This window comes from Tamandua tetradactyla, chromosome 14 (genome assembly GCF_023851605.1).
Source record: "Tamandua tetradactyla isolate mTamTet1 chromosome 14, mTamTet1.pri, whole genome shotgun sequence".
NCBI classification, from domain to species: Eukaryota; Metazoa; Chordata; class Mammalia; order Pilosa; family Myrmecophagidae; genus Tamandua; species Tamandua tetradactyla.
Genome location: NC_135340.1, coordinates 84,901,590 through 84,918,504, shown reverse-complemented (window position 1 = coordinate 84,918,504; position 16,915 = coordinate 84,901,590). Strand labels below are relative to the sequence as shown.

Below are 16,915 nucleotides of genomic sequence, written 5' to 3'. Positions count from 1 at the left end.
AAGAGGAAGCATTTTGGAAAGAGCAGCAGAGCCACAACAGAGCTGCAAGATAGCCACGAGAACCACTGAAAGTCTATGCGGCCAGAGATCTCTGGAGACAAAGAAGGAAAACGGCCCTGGCAGGGGCTTCGTGAAACAAGAAGCCTGGAGAGAAACCCTGAACATCATCAGCCTTCTTGAACCAAGCTATCTTTCCCAACATGCCTTAGATTGGACATTTCTATAGACTTGCTTTAATTCGGACATCTTCATGGCCTCAGAACTGTAGATGTGCAACTTAATAAATTCCCCTTTTTAAAAGCCATTCCATTTCTGGTATATCACATTCCGGCAGATAACAAACAAGAACCCATGGTTTGCAAGTAGAAATAACCAAGGAAAATTTACCTTATAAAGAATTTCCAATTCAGACATAATTTGCTTCTGAAGTTCCAGTGTAATATCTAGTAGTATGACCTAAATATAGAAAAGCATCAACATTAATATATTTATTCTCCTTCAAATTAAATATAGCTATACTTACTATGAAATATAAAAACTAAAAAAGAAAAGTATATCCTCTATTCATCTCCTTTTCTTCTTCCCTTTACCATAATCTCAGTAATACAGACTATATGCACACCTGTCTAGCCCTTTGTATTGGAGGAGGTGTATGGAGGTGATTGATGTGACCAAGGAAAAACCTTGGTCCTAAAGGTCAGCATTAATGACTTTAAAAGTCAGTTCAGTTATAGTGCCCTTAATTTATACATCCTATTTTGGTCATAATGGCTATTTTCAGAAGAGGAAGACAGGAATGACACAAACAATTAAAAGATTCAGGTACTAGACTTATTATGATAAACAGGGAGGATGATGAGTAAAAAATGATACTTTAAAAGTGGGGTTTTTGGTTATGAGAGAAACAGGAGACAGTTTTTAAAATATATGATCTTTTTATATTCTTTCAATTATGTAATTTATATCAACTAGTGTTGCTATAGAATGTTAGAGTTTGAAAGAATCTCAAAATCATTTAACCTAACTGCCTACTTTTAGAGAGGAAGAAACCAAGGTTTGGAGGAACCACCCAGCCCTGCACTGGTAGACCACCTCCCCTGACAACCAGACCTGTAGGTTTTCAGTACATCCTGACACCTTAAGCTTTTGCTTAGAATATCAACCACTGTATCACTGTTTCCATACAATATCAACCACTGTATCATAATAAAGGAATGTAAAATGCTTTATTTATAAACCCAGAGTAAATTCTAGTTTATTTTAAACAGTTGTTTTTAAAGAAAGACAACTGCCAACTGTCAACAAAAATTTCAGATAGCACTTCAGTGAGGTCAATCCAAGGACAACGGTTTTATTTTAAAAAGACAGTGACGAGAATAAAAAAGTTGGAAGATAATTTTTAAGATTTGTGGCAGAAGTTTCTGACTCTAGGCATTTCTACATTAAAAATTTAACATTCAGGATTACCATGATAATGTAATTATATACCACCCAACACTGAATTACATTTTGGGTTACACCTGAAGAATAAATACAATCATACTGGAGAAAAATAACCATAAATTATGGATTTCAAACAGCTGATAAAACAAAGAAAAAAAAGGATAATTCTGAAGCACACATTTCATAGTATTGATTGGGGGGAGGGGAAGCTGGGGGTGGGGGGAAGAAAAGGCATAGCCAGTTTCTAAGAATACTTTGTTTCAAGATTATTTACAAAAGCTTCCACTAAACTAGATTATAAGTGTAATACAAAACCACAAAGAAAATTTAAACATTGCTTCCAACGAATCATCATTTACCAATAATATTCACTAACATTTTTGTTCCTGTATAAAACAGCAATAAAATAAATTCCTCGAACATTGTTTCAATTCTCTATCATAAAATACTAGAGCTACTCACACAACTATGTCAAACACGGGATTTTTCATCCTAGATATCTCTGCTTAAAGGAGTGCAGTTTTTATTTTCCCTAAAGCAGTGGTTCTTAAGTCTGACTTCACATTAGAACTACCTGGACACTTTTACAAAATCCCAATGTACAGGCCTCACCCCAGACAGCAGAATCAGAATCTCAGGTGTTGGCCCTACATCTGGGTAGTTTTTAAAAAGTTCCCAAGATGGTTTCATCTACAGTGAGAATGAGAACCACTATTTAATCAAAGTTTCAAATGCCATTCATTCAATACTTAGTATGACGACTAACATACTTTGCCTCTCCAAGTCAGCAACTTAGAAACGACATCAATATCCATGGCTAGCTAATGCCTTGGAATTAACCCCAAACTCCTAGCTATGAACATATCATTCCCTTGATCAAGGCCTTCAATGCATTCCATAGTCTAGAATAAAGTGTAAATTCTAGCATGACATTCAAGGAATTCTTCCACAATCTAGCTCCAACTTTTTATTCTAACTTTCTTCCCCCTACTTCCTACCACAGACCCAATTCTCATGTTAAATCAGATGAGTTCTCCTGGTTCACACACATCACGTGCTTCTGTTGTTCCACTTGGGGTAGACTTTCTCTTTCCTCTCCAGTCACCTGCTGCAAAAATCAGCAATTCCACAAAGCCCACGCCTAAGCCCTTCACCAGAACTCAGCTCTAGTTCTGGCCCTTTGTACCTCTCCTTATCACATTCTGCCTTTAGTATTCATGCCATATCTCCTGAAAAAAAAAGAAGCCCTGAGAGAACAGACAGGCTGTGAGCTCAAGAGCCAGGACTGAGTCTTGTGCATTTTTCTATCCTCACCCACCCCAACAGCACCAAGCACTTACTTACACTACTACCTGATAAATGATACGGGATTTTATTAAAGTGTTCCTTTCAGCCACAATCCTCCAAAGAAGAAGCTGTTTCTAGACTGGAAGGAAATGGATTACTTGATTTTTACAACTGAATTTAAAACCAAACACATAAAACACCAAAATATATAAATAGTGCTATGATGACCTAAAAAATATAGCAGGTAAAGCTATATTTGTGAGAAACAAACCACTGTATTCTAACAGGTCTTGATCAATTCTTGGTATGTGCTCTTGACCAGAGTGAGAAGAAAAGTGAATAAAGGAATTTCTGGGGACTTCAGAGGGAAAGGGTAATCCACCTTAAAATAATTGTACTGAAATGCTTTTCCATTTTCTGGGGGACTTGGCACTGTAGGTGGAAGGTCAATTCTCCTTCCCCTGGGCATTCCTGCCAGTGAGCTTAAAAACTGCTAAAAATAAACAAGTACAATCCCTTATCTGAAGGCAACAGAGAAAGGCATGGCAAAAAATAATTTTCTTTTTGAAGTACAAAGTGATGTACAGACCTGTGAGTCTTTGTTATTTTTCTTTTTCTCAAGAAGAACTAAATTGTTCAAATTGAAGAGAATTTGAGTATGAAGCATTTCATGGAGAAAGGGTTAAGTGAGAAACTGAAATACCTGAGTGCATTTCCACTGCTCTCCACTACACCTCCAGGACAAATAAGGATGAGTTGTCAAGTTAAATATAAGCAGTCAAGTGACTGAATTATAATTTACTCTGTGCTCAATTTAAATTAGTGTGAGGCTATTGAAATATACAGTATAAATACGGCAATTCATCACAAGCTGTCGTGGATGACTTCATTTATTTGCTGGAGTGGCACACGCTCCACTAAAGGGATGGAGAGAGAAATCACAGGTCAAATTAAGCTGCTATTCTGTTTTAATTCACTTATTTAATCTGTGGTGACATAATTGTCTTTTACAGTATGTACAATTCAGAAAGGAAATTTGGGAGGATTACAGCCAGTATACAAATGATTAATCAAATGGTCCATTTAAATACTAGTTTAAAGGCAGCAGAACTCCAAAGCAGTCAAAGAATGATAATCTGTACATGCTATATTCAGCTAAGAATTTTCTGTTAGATGGACTTTTTCCCAATTAGAAAATAACAACATTGAGAAATCCATTAAATCCTCCAAGCATTACTATTTGAAAGATTTTATAGAATACATTAATAGTATAAAATGGTTCCGTATACAAGATGGAGTCTTTATTTGTTTCTGCTCTACTTATTTGCAATTGTCTTTCTTACCTATCTACACCATCCCCACCCTCAACTAAAAGGTTAGAAATACCTTTCATGAGTTATATACAGCCATTATCAAATAAGTATCTTTAAAATGTGATTAGTATCATTTCAAAATACTGTCATCGAGGCAGAACTTTTTCTAAATTCAGGTATAAAATTAAAATTCAAGGTACTTTTTTTTTTTTGCATGGGCAGGCACCAGGAATCAAACCAAGGTCTCCAGCATGGCAAGCAAGAATTCTGCCACTGAGCCACCGTCACACTGCCCCAAGGTACTTTTATTCTTCCCAAAATTCAACTTGCTTTTTAAAAAATATCTTAAATGAACATTTTTTTTCACCTTTGAAATCTGAAAAGGAAAACATTACAACATGCTCTATTAAAAAAAAATAGACATGTAGAAGTATAAAAATTAAAAATATTTTGAGTAGCAAGAGAAAAAAAGTACCAGCTTTTCAAGAACTCTCCCCTAATTGTTCCAACAGACATTCAAAGTATGGTTCCAACTGACCCCTTGACTTGGGAAATTAAATTTCACTCATCATTCTATACAGACATCAGAGCCCTGCAGGTGATTCTGTTTGGACAAGGACTGTGATTTGCTGTCCTTCACAATCCCTCTGTGACACCAGGCAGCCCCATTTCATAGCCGAGGTCATGGAGAGGTTCAAGTGACATGCTTGAAGTCACACAAATGTCAGGAGAGGGTCAGGAAAATACCTAATGGGCTTCTAACGCTTAACCTTTCATTTCAACCTTTAATATAAAAAAGGCGAAGAAATATTCTGGGTGAGAGCAGTGGTCCATACAAAGAACACTATGGGATATTTTGTATATGAGTCAAACTTGCTTCCAAGATGTTACTCGAAAAGATGAATGAATGAACTGAAGAATAAATGAAAGACAAAAATGTATTATATGAGGAGCATCTTGTCATTATACACTAGTAAGGTTATATTACAAATCAGGGAGTAAAACAAGAGGATATATATGTTCCCCTGCTTTAAATAAGGTTTCAAAAGAGGAAATGAACATGTATACTAATAACAAAATAAAGGGAAGCATGTGATAAGAGACGCATACAGAGAATTCTAGAGATATTCAAATGACAGAGTATAAGAGTGTGAGTGTCTGCGTGTGTGTGTGTGTGCAGAGAGACACACAGAGAGAGCAACAATATGTGACAGGATTTATCCACATAAATCCAATGGAAATGGAGGCTTTTGAGCCAACCCTTGAAGAATGTTAAGGATTTTGATACGGAGAGGTATGGCTGAAGGAATTCTAATTAGAGGGAAATATATGAATCCAAGTGTTGAAGTAAGAAAGCACCTGGGTTCAGGTAAGGCAATAAGTTCAACTTAAAAGAAACAGAGGATTAAGACACATAATATAATGATGTAAAAGCTGACTGATGACATATTGTGGAGGATCTTGAATTCTATTCTATGGAGTTTTTAGTTTATTTAGGAAGTACTGCGGAGCCATCAAAAACCTTTGAGCAGGAAAGAGACGTGACCAGACTATGCTTTAGGAAGCCAAATCTGAGGATAGTGGGCAGCAATACAGTAAAGGGGCTAAGAACACGGACTTGGAAGCAAGGCTGCCCGGGTTCAAATCCTGACTCCACTACTTATTAGTTGTAGGACCTTAGGCAAGCTATTTAACTCCTCTGTGCTTCAGCTTCCGCTATTGTAAAATTGGGATCAAAATGGTAACTATTGCAAAAGGTTGTTGTGAGGATCAGATGAGGAAAATGTATGTGACGTGCTTAGCACAGTGTAAATGACCACTAAGTGGTAGCTTCAATTTACTTAGAGAACAATTAAAAAACTAATCAATACATCCAACAAGAATCACAAATAAACATTTGGATTAGAGTGGTGACAAGAAAGGAAGAGATACTGGGGGAAAAAACCCACCACTACCAGGAATATCAACAGGGTCCTGGGTATCAGACATTAGTCAGCACAGGATAGCGATCCTTGAAAGATAGAAAACCAGACATGAGCTCTATGGTTGTCCCAACTTATTGGCTGGAGTGAGTTTCTCTTCCAGCCCAGGGAGGGGAGTCTGAGGAGGAGATGGAAGTGGGGGTCTGAGGAAACCAAGGCGCTAGAATTCACAAGCAGAGGACCAAAAGGAGAGTATTTCAGAGAACTGCAGAGGGGGGTCCCAGAGTCTTCACCAGCACAGGGAAAGAACCACAAGAAAAGACCAGAGGCACTCATATTGAGTGGGAAGAATTCATGTTCCTATTAGCCAGGGTGGAAACTCTTGTAATTACCAGAGAACTGGGTAGAGTACTCTGAAAAGTATTGCCTCAGTAGTGGGGAAAATTAGTTCTGGACTAATCTCTGGGCTCATCCCATCTAATAAGGCTTGGAAGCAAATCTTGAAAGGATCAATGTGTTTCCAAGTCACCCAATAGCATCCCAGATATTTGTAGGGATGCAAAAACTATTGAATACCTACAAAGGTAAAATTTATAATGACTGGCAACCAATCAAAACCTTAAAGTTATGAAAAAAGCAGAAAAACACAACCGAAGTGAGGAGTAAAAGCAATCAATCAAAACTGACCCAGAAATGATCAGAAATGTATATAACAGAATTAATGAGCAAGTATTTACTACACTTAGATTGAACGTACTAAGTAGAGACATGTAAGATATAAAAAAAACCCAAATCAAACTTTTAGAGATGAAAAGTACAATACCTGAAATGAAAAAAAAACCCTGGATGGGATTAACAGCAGATTAGACAATGCAGAAAAAGGGATTAGTGAATTTAAATACACAGCGATAGAAACTATTCAAAAGGAAACACAGAGGAAAACAAACAAACAAGAATGGACAGAGCCCCACCAGAATGGCCATTATCAACAAAACAGAAAATGACAAGTGCTGGAGAGGATGCAGAAAAAGAGGCACACTTATCCACTGTTGGCGGGAATGTCAAATGGTGCAACCACTGTGGAAGGCAGTTTGGCGGTTCCTCAAAAAGCTGAATATAGAATTGCCATACGACCCAGCAATACCATTGCTGGGAATCTACTCAAAGGAATTAAGGGCAAAAACTCAAACGGTCATTTGCACACCAATGTTTATAGCAGCGTTATTTACAATTGCAAAGAGATGGAAACAGCCAAAATGTCCATCAACAGACGAGTGTGCTATATACATACGATGGAATATTATGCAGCTTTAAGACAGGATAAACTTATGAAGCATGTAATAACATGGATGGACCTAGAGAACATTATGCTGAGTGAGTCTAGCCAAAAACTAAAAGACAAATACTGTATGGTCCCAATGATGTGAATCGACATTCGAGAATAAACATGGAATATGTCATTGGTAACAGAGTCCAGCAGGAGTTAGAAACAGGGTAAGATAATGGGTAATTGGAGCTGATGGGATACAGACTGTGCAACAGGACTAGATACAAAAACTCAGAAATGGACAGCACAATAATACCTAATTGTAAAGTAATCATGTTAAAACACTGAATGAAGCTGCATCCGAGCTATAGGTTTTTGTTTTGTTTTGTTTTGTTTTTACTATTATTACTTTTATTTTTTTCTGTATATTAACATTCTATATCTTTTTCGGCTGTGTTGCTAGTTCTTCTAAACCGATGCAAATGTACTAAGAAACGATGATCATGCATCTATGTGATGATGTTAAGAATTACTGATTGCATATGTAGAATAGTATGATTTCTAAATGTTGGGCTAATTTCTTTTTTTCCGTTAATTAATAAAAAAAAAAGAATGGACAGAGCATCATTAAGCTGTGAACTGACCTAATATACATAAAATTGAAGTTCCAAAAGCAGCGGGAGGCAGAAAAAATATTTGTAGAAATAATGGCTAACATTTTTCTAAATTAGATAAAATGTGTAAACCTACAGACTCAAGAAACTCAACAAATCCCATGGTCAAGAAACACGGGGGAGGAAAAAACCTACATCAAAGCTCATCATAATCAAATTGCTTAAAGACAAAGAGAAATCTTGAAAACAGCAATAGAAGAAACCAATTCTTCTGTACACAGGAACAAAGATTAAGCATAATTGTAGGAAAAATATGTTTCTCATAGGAAAGAATGCAACCCAGAAGACAGAAAAACAAATCTTTGAAATAACAAATGGAAAGGACTGTCAACCTAAAATTCTATATCCAGAGAAAATATCTTATAGAAATGGAGGTGAAATAATACTTTTTCACACATGCAAAAGTAAAAGAAATCATCATCAGCAAATGTGCACTATCAGAAAAAAAAAAGGAAGGAAATTCTTCAGACACTCCACCCAACAGTAGAATACATATTCTTTTTATGAGCAAAGGGAAAATTTACCAAGATAGGTTATGTTCTAGGCTATAAAACAAGACCCAGTAAATTTAACAGAATTCCATGTGACAACAATGGAATTAAGAAGTCAATAACAAATATCTGAAAACAAACAAACAAACAACAAATATCTGGAAACTAAGACTCTTTAAAAAATACATGAAAAACTGCCTGTTTGGAATAGTTAGTACATTTCCTTTTCTTAGATTGACCATTACATAAGCTACATGGTTTTTGCTTTGACTGCTAGGAAGCTCAAGGCTAAACAAAGTTTAACAACAATAATATCTGCTCTTAAATCATTCAATCACTCACTCACTCAGTTTGATCATCTAGCCTATGACTTTATAGAACTTAGAGACACAAATATGAATGCAATATAGTCCTTGCTCTAAAGCTCAGTTTATTGGCCAGGTCTAGTGAATAATAGATTTAAAAACACCAATTATTCTCATTTATTTTCAATCTCTACTTCAGTAGCACTGTTATAAATCTGTCCTTTTTAAAAAATTGCCTCTAATCCTTTCTAGAAACAATTGTTGGGCTCCTGCCATGTCCAACTAAATAATCTTGCATAAAAAATTTTAATATTACCCTAGGTAAAACAACTCAATGTATGAAATTATGAAAAATATATAATATACTTAGCAAGGCTAAGTAGTAAGTATTTGGATTATTTGTACTCCCCTCTCTTGGACTGAATAATCAGAGTTGAGTATCTTTAATAAATACACCATTGGCAATGACCTAAGATTTTTGGCATCAAAGGGACAAAATGTAACTCAGAGAGATAGGATAATAAAGTTCAAGTTATTGGGAGATATCCTGAATGAAAAGGGAGCTCAGGGGATACAGAAAAGAATCAAATGCCAAAGCAGTACAACAAAAGCTGCACTTGGTGAACTCAAAGGAAAATAGGATGGTACCTGGTCTCTACAGTAACCACCCTGTGAACTCTGTGGACATCAGATTCCTCCTTTATAAAATAGGAGGGGTACAACAGATGACTTCTGTTGGGGACTGTACAGTTAATGTTCTCTAGAGAAGCAGATTCAACAGAAGAGATCTGTAACTATGAGATTTACAAAGGTGTCTCACTTATGGGAAAGGAAGACTCCAAAATCCGTAGGGCAGGCTGTGAAATTGGCCGCTTTGATAGAGGGTTTGGATAAACTTCACAGGAAAGGCTCGCTGGCTGAAGAAGCAGTGAAAGAGTCTCTCTTCTTCCTTAAAAGCCTTTCACTGACTGGATTATCTTGTGGGAGACACGCCTTAGTTGATCGTAGATTTAATGAGCCACAGATGCAATCTACTGCCTGATGATTCAATACACCAGCCTTCTAGTTTATCAACCAGCCAGGAAATATTGTAGCAACATCAGGCCAGTGCTTGCCTGACCAGACAACTGAGCATAATCACTTTGCCAAGTTGACACCAGAACCTAACCACAACAGTCCACCCCATGTCAACTTGGCAGCTATACATGTCACCTTGAAACACACTTAATTTTCAAATAGAACACAATAACAAATATATGTTTCGCCTAACAATATTCAACTGTCCTGCATATATCCAGAAACATATTACAGCTCTCCAGAATAGGATGCAAGTCATTAGGTAGCATTCACTCTTAAACTTCAGATCCTCTGACTTAAATACTATAGAATGAACACTACAACTTATGTCATCTGATAAGAGGAAAACAAGATATTTGCTTATGTACAAATGCAAACATACTCATAACAGGGAGGAAATATTCATACAAGCACAGTCCTCATTTCCGTAACTGGTCATGTCGTTGTAGTTCATATATATCACTACCTTCTTCTACTACTCATTCCATGTTCCCTTTACCATCAGCAAGCACTTCAGCTGGCCATGGTTCTTTGCCAGGTGGGGTGACCCAGACCTTTATTCCTGAAGTTTCTGGGACACTGGTAATCCTAAGAGAAGCCCTAGGGGATATCCTCTATTCCAGGGAAACTCTTGTTTACCTCCATTGTATAACTACAGTCCTATTGCCCCCTGATAGTCATGATCAATCACCTCACACAGAACAGTAATTCCATTTCATGCCTGTTGATTCAGTGGCATGAATCAGCCCACAGTGGCCAGGTGGCAATTTTAACTTCCAGTTCAGTGGAATCATTGTTGTCTCCTGGTAGGAGCACTTCTCTTTTTGGAATTAAGACCTATAGACCAGCAGAGCTTAAGGTTTCAGGGACAGGAAGCAAAAATTATCCTAGAGGATCACTAGAGCTGATAATGAGTGGTGCCACTCCCATTTCCAGCCCTTGATTCCTAGACCTGTGAATCCTAGTTATATGGAAGAAAGAGCACCATAGAGTAGATGCTGATTCAGAGCATACACAGCCACCTGTAGGACAATGCCCCAGACCTACAAGAAACTGCCACCTAGATGGCACCATAATTGGGTTTTCAAAAGGCCATTCTACCATTCTGTCAACCCACCTACCTCTGGATGACGGTGAACATGGCAAGACCAGAGAATTCCATGAGCATGTACCCATTCACACATTCATTTGCTATGAAACGGGTTCCTTGATCAGAAGCAATGCTGTGGGGAATGCAATGATGGTGGATAAGCCATTCTGCAAGTCCACATATGGTAGGTTTTGCGGAAGCACTATGTGCAGGGAATACAAACCCATATCCACAGTATGTGTCTATTCCAGTTAGAATAAATCGGTGTTCCTTCAATGATGGAATGCTCCAGTGTAATCACCCTGCCACCAGGTAGCAGGCTGATCACCCTGGAGAATGGTGTCATACTGCAGACTGAGTATGGGTCTTTGCTGCTGGAAGACTGGGTACTCAGCAGTGGCCATAGCCAGGCCAGCCTTGGTGAGTGGAAGTCCACATTGCCGAGCTCATACATAACCATCCATACCATCATGCCCACTTTCTTCAAGAGACCTTTGAGCAATGGCAGGAGGGGATGAGGAAAGAGGATGACTTGAATCCACAGGACAGGTCATCTTTTCCACTTGATTATTCAAACTTTCCCCTGCTGAAGTTGCCCTCTAGTAAGCGTTCACATGGGACACAAACATCTTCGTGTTCTTTGCCAATTCAGAAAGGCCTATCCATATACCTCTTTCCCAGACCTCTTTGGATCATATGGCCCAGGTGGCAGAGCAGCTTGCACAGCAGCCTGGACATGCCATAGGGCCTCCTCTTGTTCAGGTCCTCACTCAAAATTAGCAGCTTTTCTGGTCACTCAATAAATGGGCCAGAGTAATACACCCAAATGAGGAATATGTTGTCTCCAAAATTCAAAGAGGCCAACTAGGTGTGCTTCTTTTTTGGTTGTAGGAGGGACCAGCTGCAACAGCTTATCCTTTACCTTAGAAGGGATAACTTGATGTGCCTCACATCACTGGACACATAGAAATTTCACTGAAGTAGAAGGCCCCTGTGTTTTTCTGGGGTTTAACTCCCACCCCCGACATGGAAATGTCTAACCAATAACTCCAGAGCAGATGCTACTTCTTGCTCACTAGGTCCAATAAATTTAATGAACCAGTGTGATGTCTTGTGGGAGGGAGAAATGATCAAGGTCTGTACACACAAGATTGTGACACAGAGCTGGAGAGTTGATATACCCCTCAGGTAGAAGAGTGTAGGGATACTGCTGGCCTTGTGACCTGAATGCAAACTGTTTCTGGTGAGCCTTACTGATAGCTATTGAGAAAAATGCATTTGCCAGATCAATAGCTGCATACCAGGTACAAGGCGATATGTTGATTTGCTCAAGCAATGATACCACATCTGGAACAGCAGCTGCAATTGGAGTCACCACCTGGTTAAGTTTATGATAAGCCGCTGTCATCTTCCAAGACACATCTGTTTTCTGCAAGGCCAAATAGGAGAGTTGAATGAGGACGTGGTGGGAATCACCACGTCTATATCCTTCAAGTCCTTAAGACTGGCACTAATCTCTGCAATTCCTCCAGGAATATGGTGTTGCTTCTGGTTTTCAATTTTGTTAGGCAGGGGCAGTTCTAGTGGCTTCCCCTTGGCCTTTCTTACCATAAAAGCCTTCACTCCACAAGTAAGAGAACCAATATGGGAATTATGCCAGTTGCTGAGTACGCTGATTCCAATTATGCATTCTGGAACTGGGTAAATGACCACAGAATGGGCCCACGGACCCACTGGACCCACTGTGGGATAAAACAGCTAAAACTCTATCAGTCATCTGACCTCCAAAACCCCTTACTCTGACTGGTGGACCAGACTGATGTTTTGGGTCTTCTGGAGTTAGCGTCACTTATGAGCCAGCGTCTAATAATTTCTGAAATATCTAATCATTTTCTTTTCCCCAGTACACAGTCACCCTGGTAAAATGCCACTGGTCTCCTTGGGGAAGACTGGGAGGAAGGTTAACGGTGTAAATTTTGGGTAGTGTAAAAGGGTGTTTCCCCAAAGGTCCCTGGCCCTCTCCTCATTTGAGGGGCTCTGGGTCTGTAAACTGTCTCAAGTCTGGGAATTGATTAAGGGGCCTAACTCTCTGTTTTTGTAATTCAAAATGTTAGACGTCTGTTTACTTGACCTAGAATTCTGCTTATACAACTCAAACAAGAATTTAGTAGACTGCCCATCTATTTTACTACTACGTACCCCATCATCTACTAGCCAATGCCACAAGTCTCTGCGAGTCAGGTTATTCTGACTGCTGCTTTGGGTCTGCTGTCCATAATGGTGGCCATGCCCACTTGTCTATGGTGATTAACTGTTGCCGCTTGGCTTCTGCTAACTCAGGATTCGATCATCCCCATTGTATTTAAGGATTCCAGCTCAGTGACAGCCATTCCCAGAGTAATATGTGATCTACAGAGAAAGGCAACTACAGAGGTCTTCAGGGATGAAGGAGCTCGTCTCACGAATTTATTTTTCAAGATTCTGGTGAAAGATGTGCTCTCTGGACATCCCTGGGGTGTGGGAGCAGGTCTTTCATGATAAATCCACTCTAACATTCCAATCTCTCTAAGTTCTGGATCCCCTCATCTACATTATATCAGGGCAGTTCTGGCATTTCGACCTCGGGTAATGTCGGCCACCTTTGGATTCACATTTCAGCCAGCCATCCAAACAAACTCGAGCTACAACTGAATGCAGAATCTCTCCTTAGTGGAATGAAGAATCTCTGCTTAGTGGACCCATACCAATAACTTCAGCTTGATTCAACATTATATTCTTTCCACCACTATCCCACATCCTTAAAATCCATTCACACACATTCTCCTCTGATTTCTGTCTACATAGATTGAAAAACTCATGGAGTTCTTTTGGAATATAGTGTACCTCCCTCATGGGTCACACTTTGTACCTCACTTTTTGGGGCTTGTTGGGACTTTAGTCCAGTTATAGGTCTTGAAGAAAAGAAGGGTGGTGGGGGTGGGAAATGAAAAGAAATATAAGTGTCTTTCAAGCCATTGCATTCGGTTGCCATTTCATCTGGTGAAACAGGATTAGCTGCTCCAGACAAAGAAGTGAGGGCTGTTTCCCGAGGGAGGTGGCTACAGGGTTAGCAGGCACTGAAGGGTTAATCTCATTAGGTGGAGGTTGATGGTAGACTCCTCTGGGGAGACTGGAGGCTGGGAAGCTGTTTCCTCAGGGTTACCTCGCAAAGGCTCAGCAGATTCCGGGGATCCCACCACCATAACTGTCAAGGCATATATCAACATCCCACATTTCAGGATCCCATTTTTTTCAAAGTCCTTACTTCAACTGCAGACACCCTGCAAGGTTGAGATTTTAGTTTATGCTGTAAATCTGCTACTCGCACAATGAGGCTTTGGGTCTGGTTTTCAGAGATCTCAACTCTGTGACCACAGGAAATAAGATTTTCTTTCAGGGTACACATGGAAACTTTCACATCATTCATACAGTGCTTAAGGTGCAAATCTGAAGCCTTCAGTTCATCCCTTTCCCTCATCACTGTATCCACAGTATCTAACAACAACCAGCCAACATCATACTTCTTGATCCCACAAAACTCCACAAAGTGTCAAAAACATTACCACCCAGAGCTTTGTCTCATATAAAATACAATTAGTGGAATCTAATAATGATATTTGAGTATCACTTTTGGAACTCACTCGATGGACTGTCAGGGCCATCTTGATTATTAGAAACAGAGTCATTACTGCCTCTGAGTCTACTAAGAATAGAAAAACCAGCTGTAAAAACACATTTTTAAGATATTGTTTCTCAAGAACTGCTCCCAGTACCAAGCTATGTTAGTTAGGGTTTGCTAGAGAAACAGAACCAACAGGAGAGATGTGTAAATATGAGATTTATAAAGGTATCTCACATAACTATGGGAATGGAAGAGTCCAAAATTCATAGCACAGGTTGTGAAGTGGGCCACTTTGACAAAGGGTCTCAATGAACTCCACAGAAGAGGCTCACTGGCTGAAGAAGTAGTAAAGATTATCTCTTCTTCCTTGAAAGGCTTTCACTGACTGGATTATCTCATTGAGGAAGACACGCCTTAGTTGATCGCAGATGTAATCAGCCACAGATTCAATCAACTTACTGAAGATTTACTACACCAGCCTTCCAGTTTATCAACCAGTAACAAAATATCCTTGCAGCAATGGTCAGGCCAGTGCTTGCCTGACTAGACAATTGAGCATAACCACTTGGCCAAGATGACACCAGAACCTAACCATGACAGGGACTGAATCAGGTCCCCATAAAAGATATGCTCAAGTCTTAATCCGCATTCCTATGGGTATGAACCCATTTGCAAACAGGACCTCTGAAGATGTTATTGTTAGTTAAGGTGTGAACTCATCTCTTTTTATTTATTTTTTTAATATTTTTACTGAGAAATCTTCACACACATACATTCCATACATGATGTACAATCACTGGCTCATAATATCATCACATAGTTCTGTATTCATCACCATGATCTTTTTAGAACACTTGCATCACTCCAGAAAAAGAAATACAAAGAAAAAACTCATACATACCATACACCTTACCTGTCCCTCTCTTGACCATTATTATTTCCATCTATCCGATTTATGCCCCCTATTATTTATTTATTTTTTATCCATATTTTTTTACTCATCTATCCATACCCTGGATAAATGCAGCATCAGACACAAGGTTTTCACAATCACACAGTCACATTGTAAACATATCTTTATATAATCATCTTCAAGAATCAAGGCTACTCGAACATGGCCCAACAGTTTCAGGTACTTCCCTCTAGCCACTCCAATACACCATAAACTAAAAAGGGATATCTATATAATGCATAAGAGTAACCTCCAGCATAACCTCTTGACTCTGTTTGAAATCTAATTTTCTCTTCCCCCTTTTGGTCAAGAAGGTTTTCTTAATCCCTTGATGATGGGTCCTGGCTCATCCCGGGCTTTCTGTCCAACAATGCCAGGGAGATTTACACTGCTGGCAGTCATATCCCACGTAGGAGAGGGAGGGCAGTGAGTTCACCTGCCAGGTTGGCTTAGAGAGGGAGGCCACATCTGAGCAACAAAAGAGGTTCTCTGGGGGTGACTCTTAGGCCTAATTTCAAGTTGGCTTAGCCTATCCTTTGCAAGAATAAGTTCCATAGGGGTGAACCCCAAGACTGAGGGCTCAGCCTATTGATCTGGTTGTCGCCACTGCTTGTGAGAATATCAGAAATTCTCCAAATTGGGAAGTCGCATATTTCCTCCTTCCTCCCCACTTCCTTAAGGAGACCTTGCAAATACTTCTTTACTCACTGTCCAAATTACTCTGTGATATATCAGGGCATCACACTCACCTGGACAAACCAATGAAATCTCAGGCCCTATTCAAGATTGCATGTACTTACAGTGTTCAACTAAACTGACCATCAAGTTAAATTAGGAAATGTACTATCCAAAATAAATGTTGCACCCAAGAAATATCTCTTGATGATGAATATACAAGTACGCGATGAAAAAAAAAGGATGTTCATTTTATATGGTGATTGGTTTTATTAATAAAAATTTTTAAAAATTTATAAGAAATATCTCTTCATTTAGTCTCACACAGAAGTTGAAGTTTTAAAATACGGACAATATCATCCTTCACCTTGTATCTCGATCTACCTTATGCATTCATTTTCTAACAGGATCTTTGAAGATCCTGTTTCGGAAGAGGCCAAACTGAATCAAGGCGGGCATTAATCCATATGACAGGAGGCCTTACAAAGAGAGGAAATGTGGATGCAGTCAATCAGTAGAGGCCAGAGTCAGAAAAGCCAGGGAGGACAGACAGATCCCCATGTGATGGAAGACTGCCATCACCAAGATGCTACGGACCCTGAGAGAGATCACGGTCTTGCAGACATTTTAGACTTCTAAATGTCTAAAATGTCTTCTTAAAACTGTCAGGCAAGAAGAAGAGAGAGGACGCAAATAAATAAGATCAGAAATGGAAGAGGAGACATAACCACTGACCTCACAGAAATAAAGGAGGTAAT

General features: G+C 39.1%; 1 protein-coding gene across 11 annotated transcripts in view; it reads right to left on the bottom strand.

Moving 5' to 3' along the window:
* Positions 1-16,915, bottom strand: part of MAP2K5 (mitogen-activated protein kinase kinase 5) — a 318,144-nt gene that overhangs the window by 209,093 nt on the left and 92,136 nt on the right. For all 11 annotated transcript variants that reach the window (XM_077128319.1, XM_077128315.1, XM_077128316.1 and 8 more), the window contains one exon: positions 388-456. In XM_077128319.1, the coding sequence (XP_076984434.1) occupies positions 388-456 (69 nt within the window). The remainder of the gene's footprint in view (positions 1-387; positions 457-16,915) is intronic.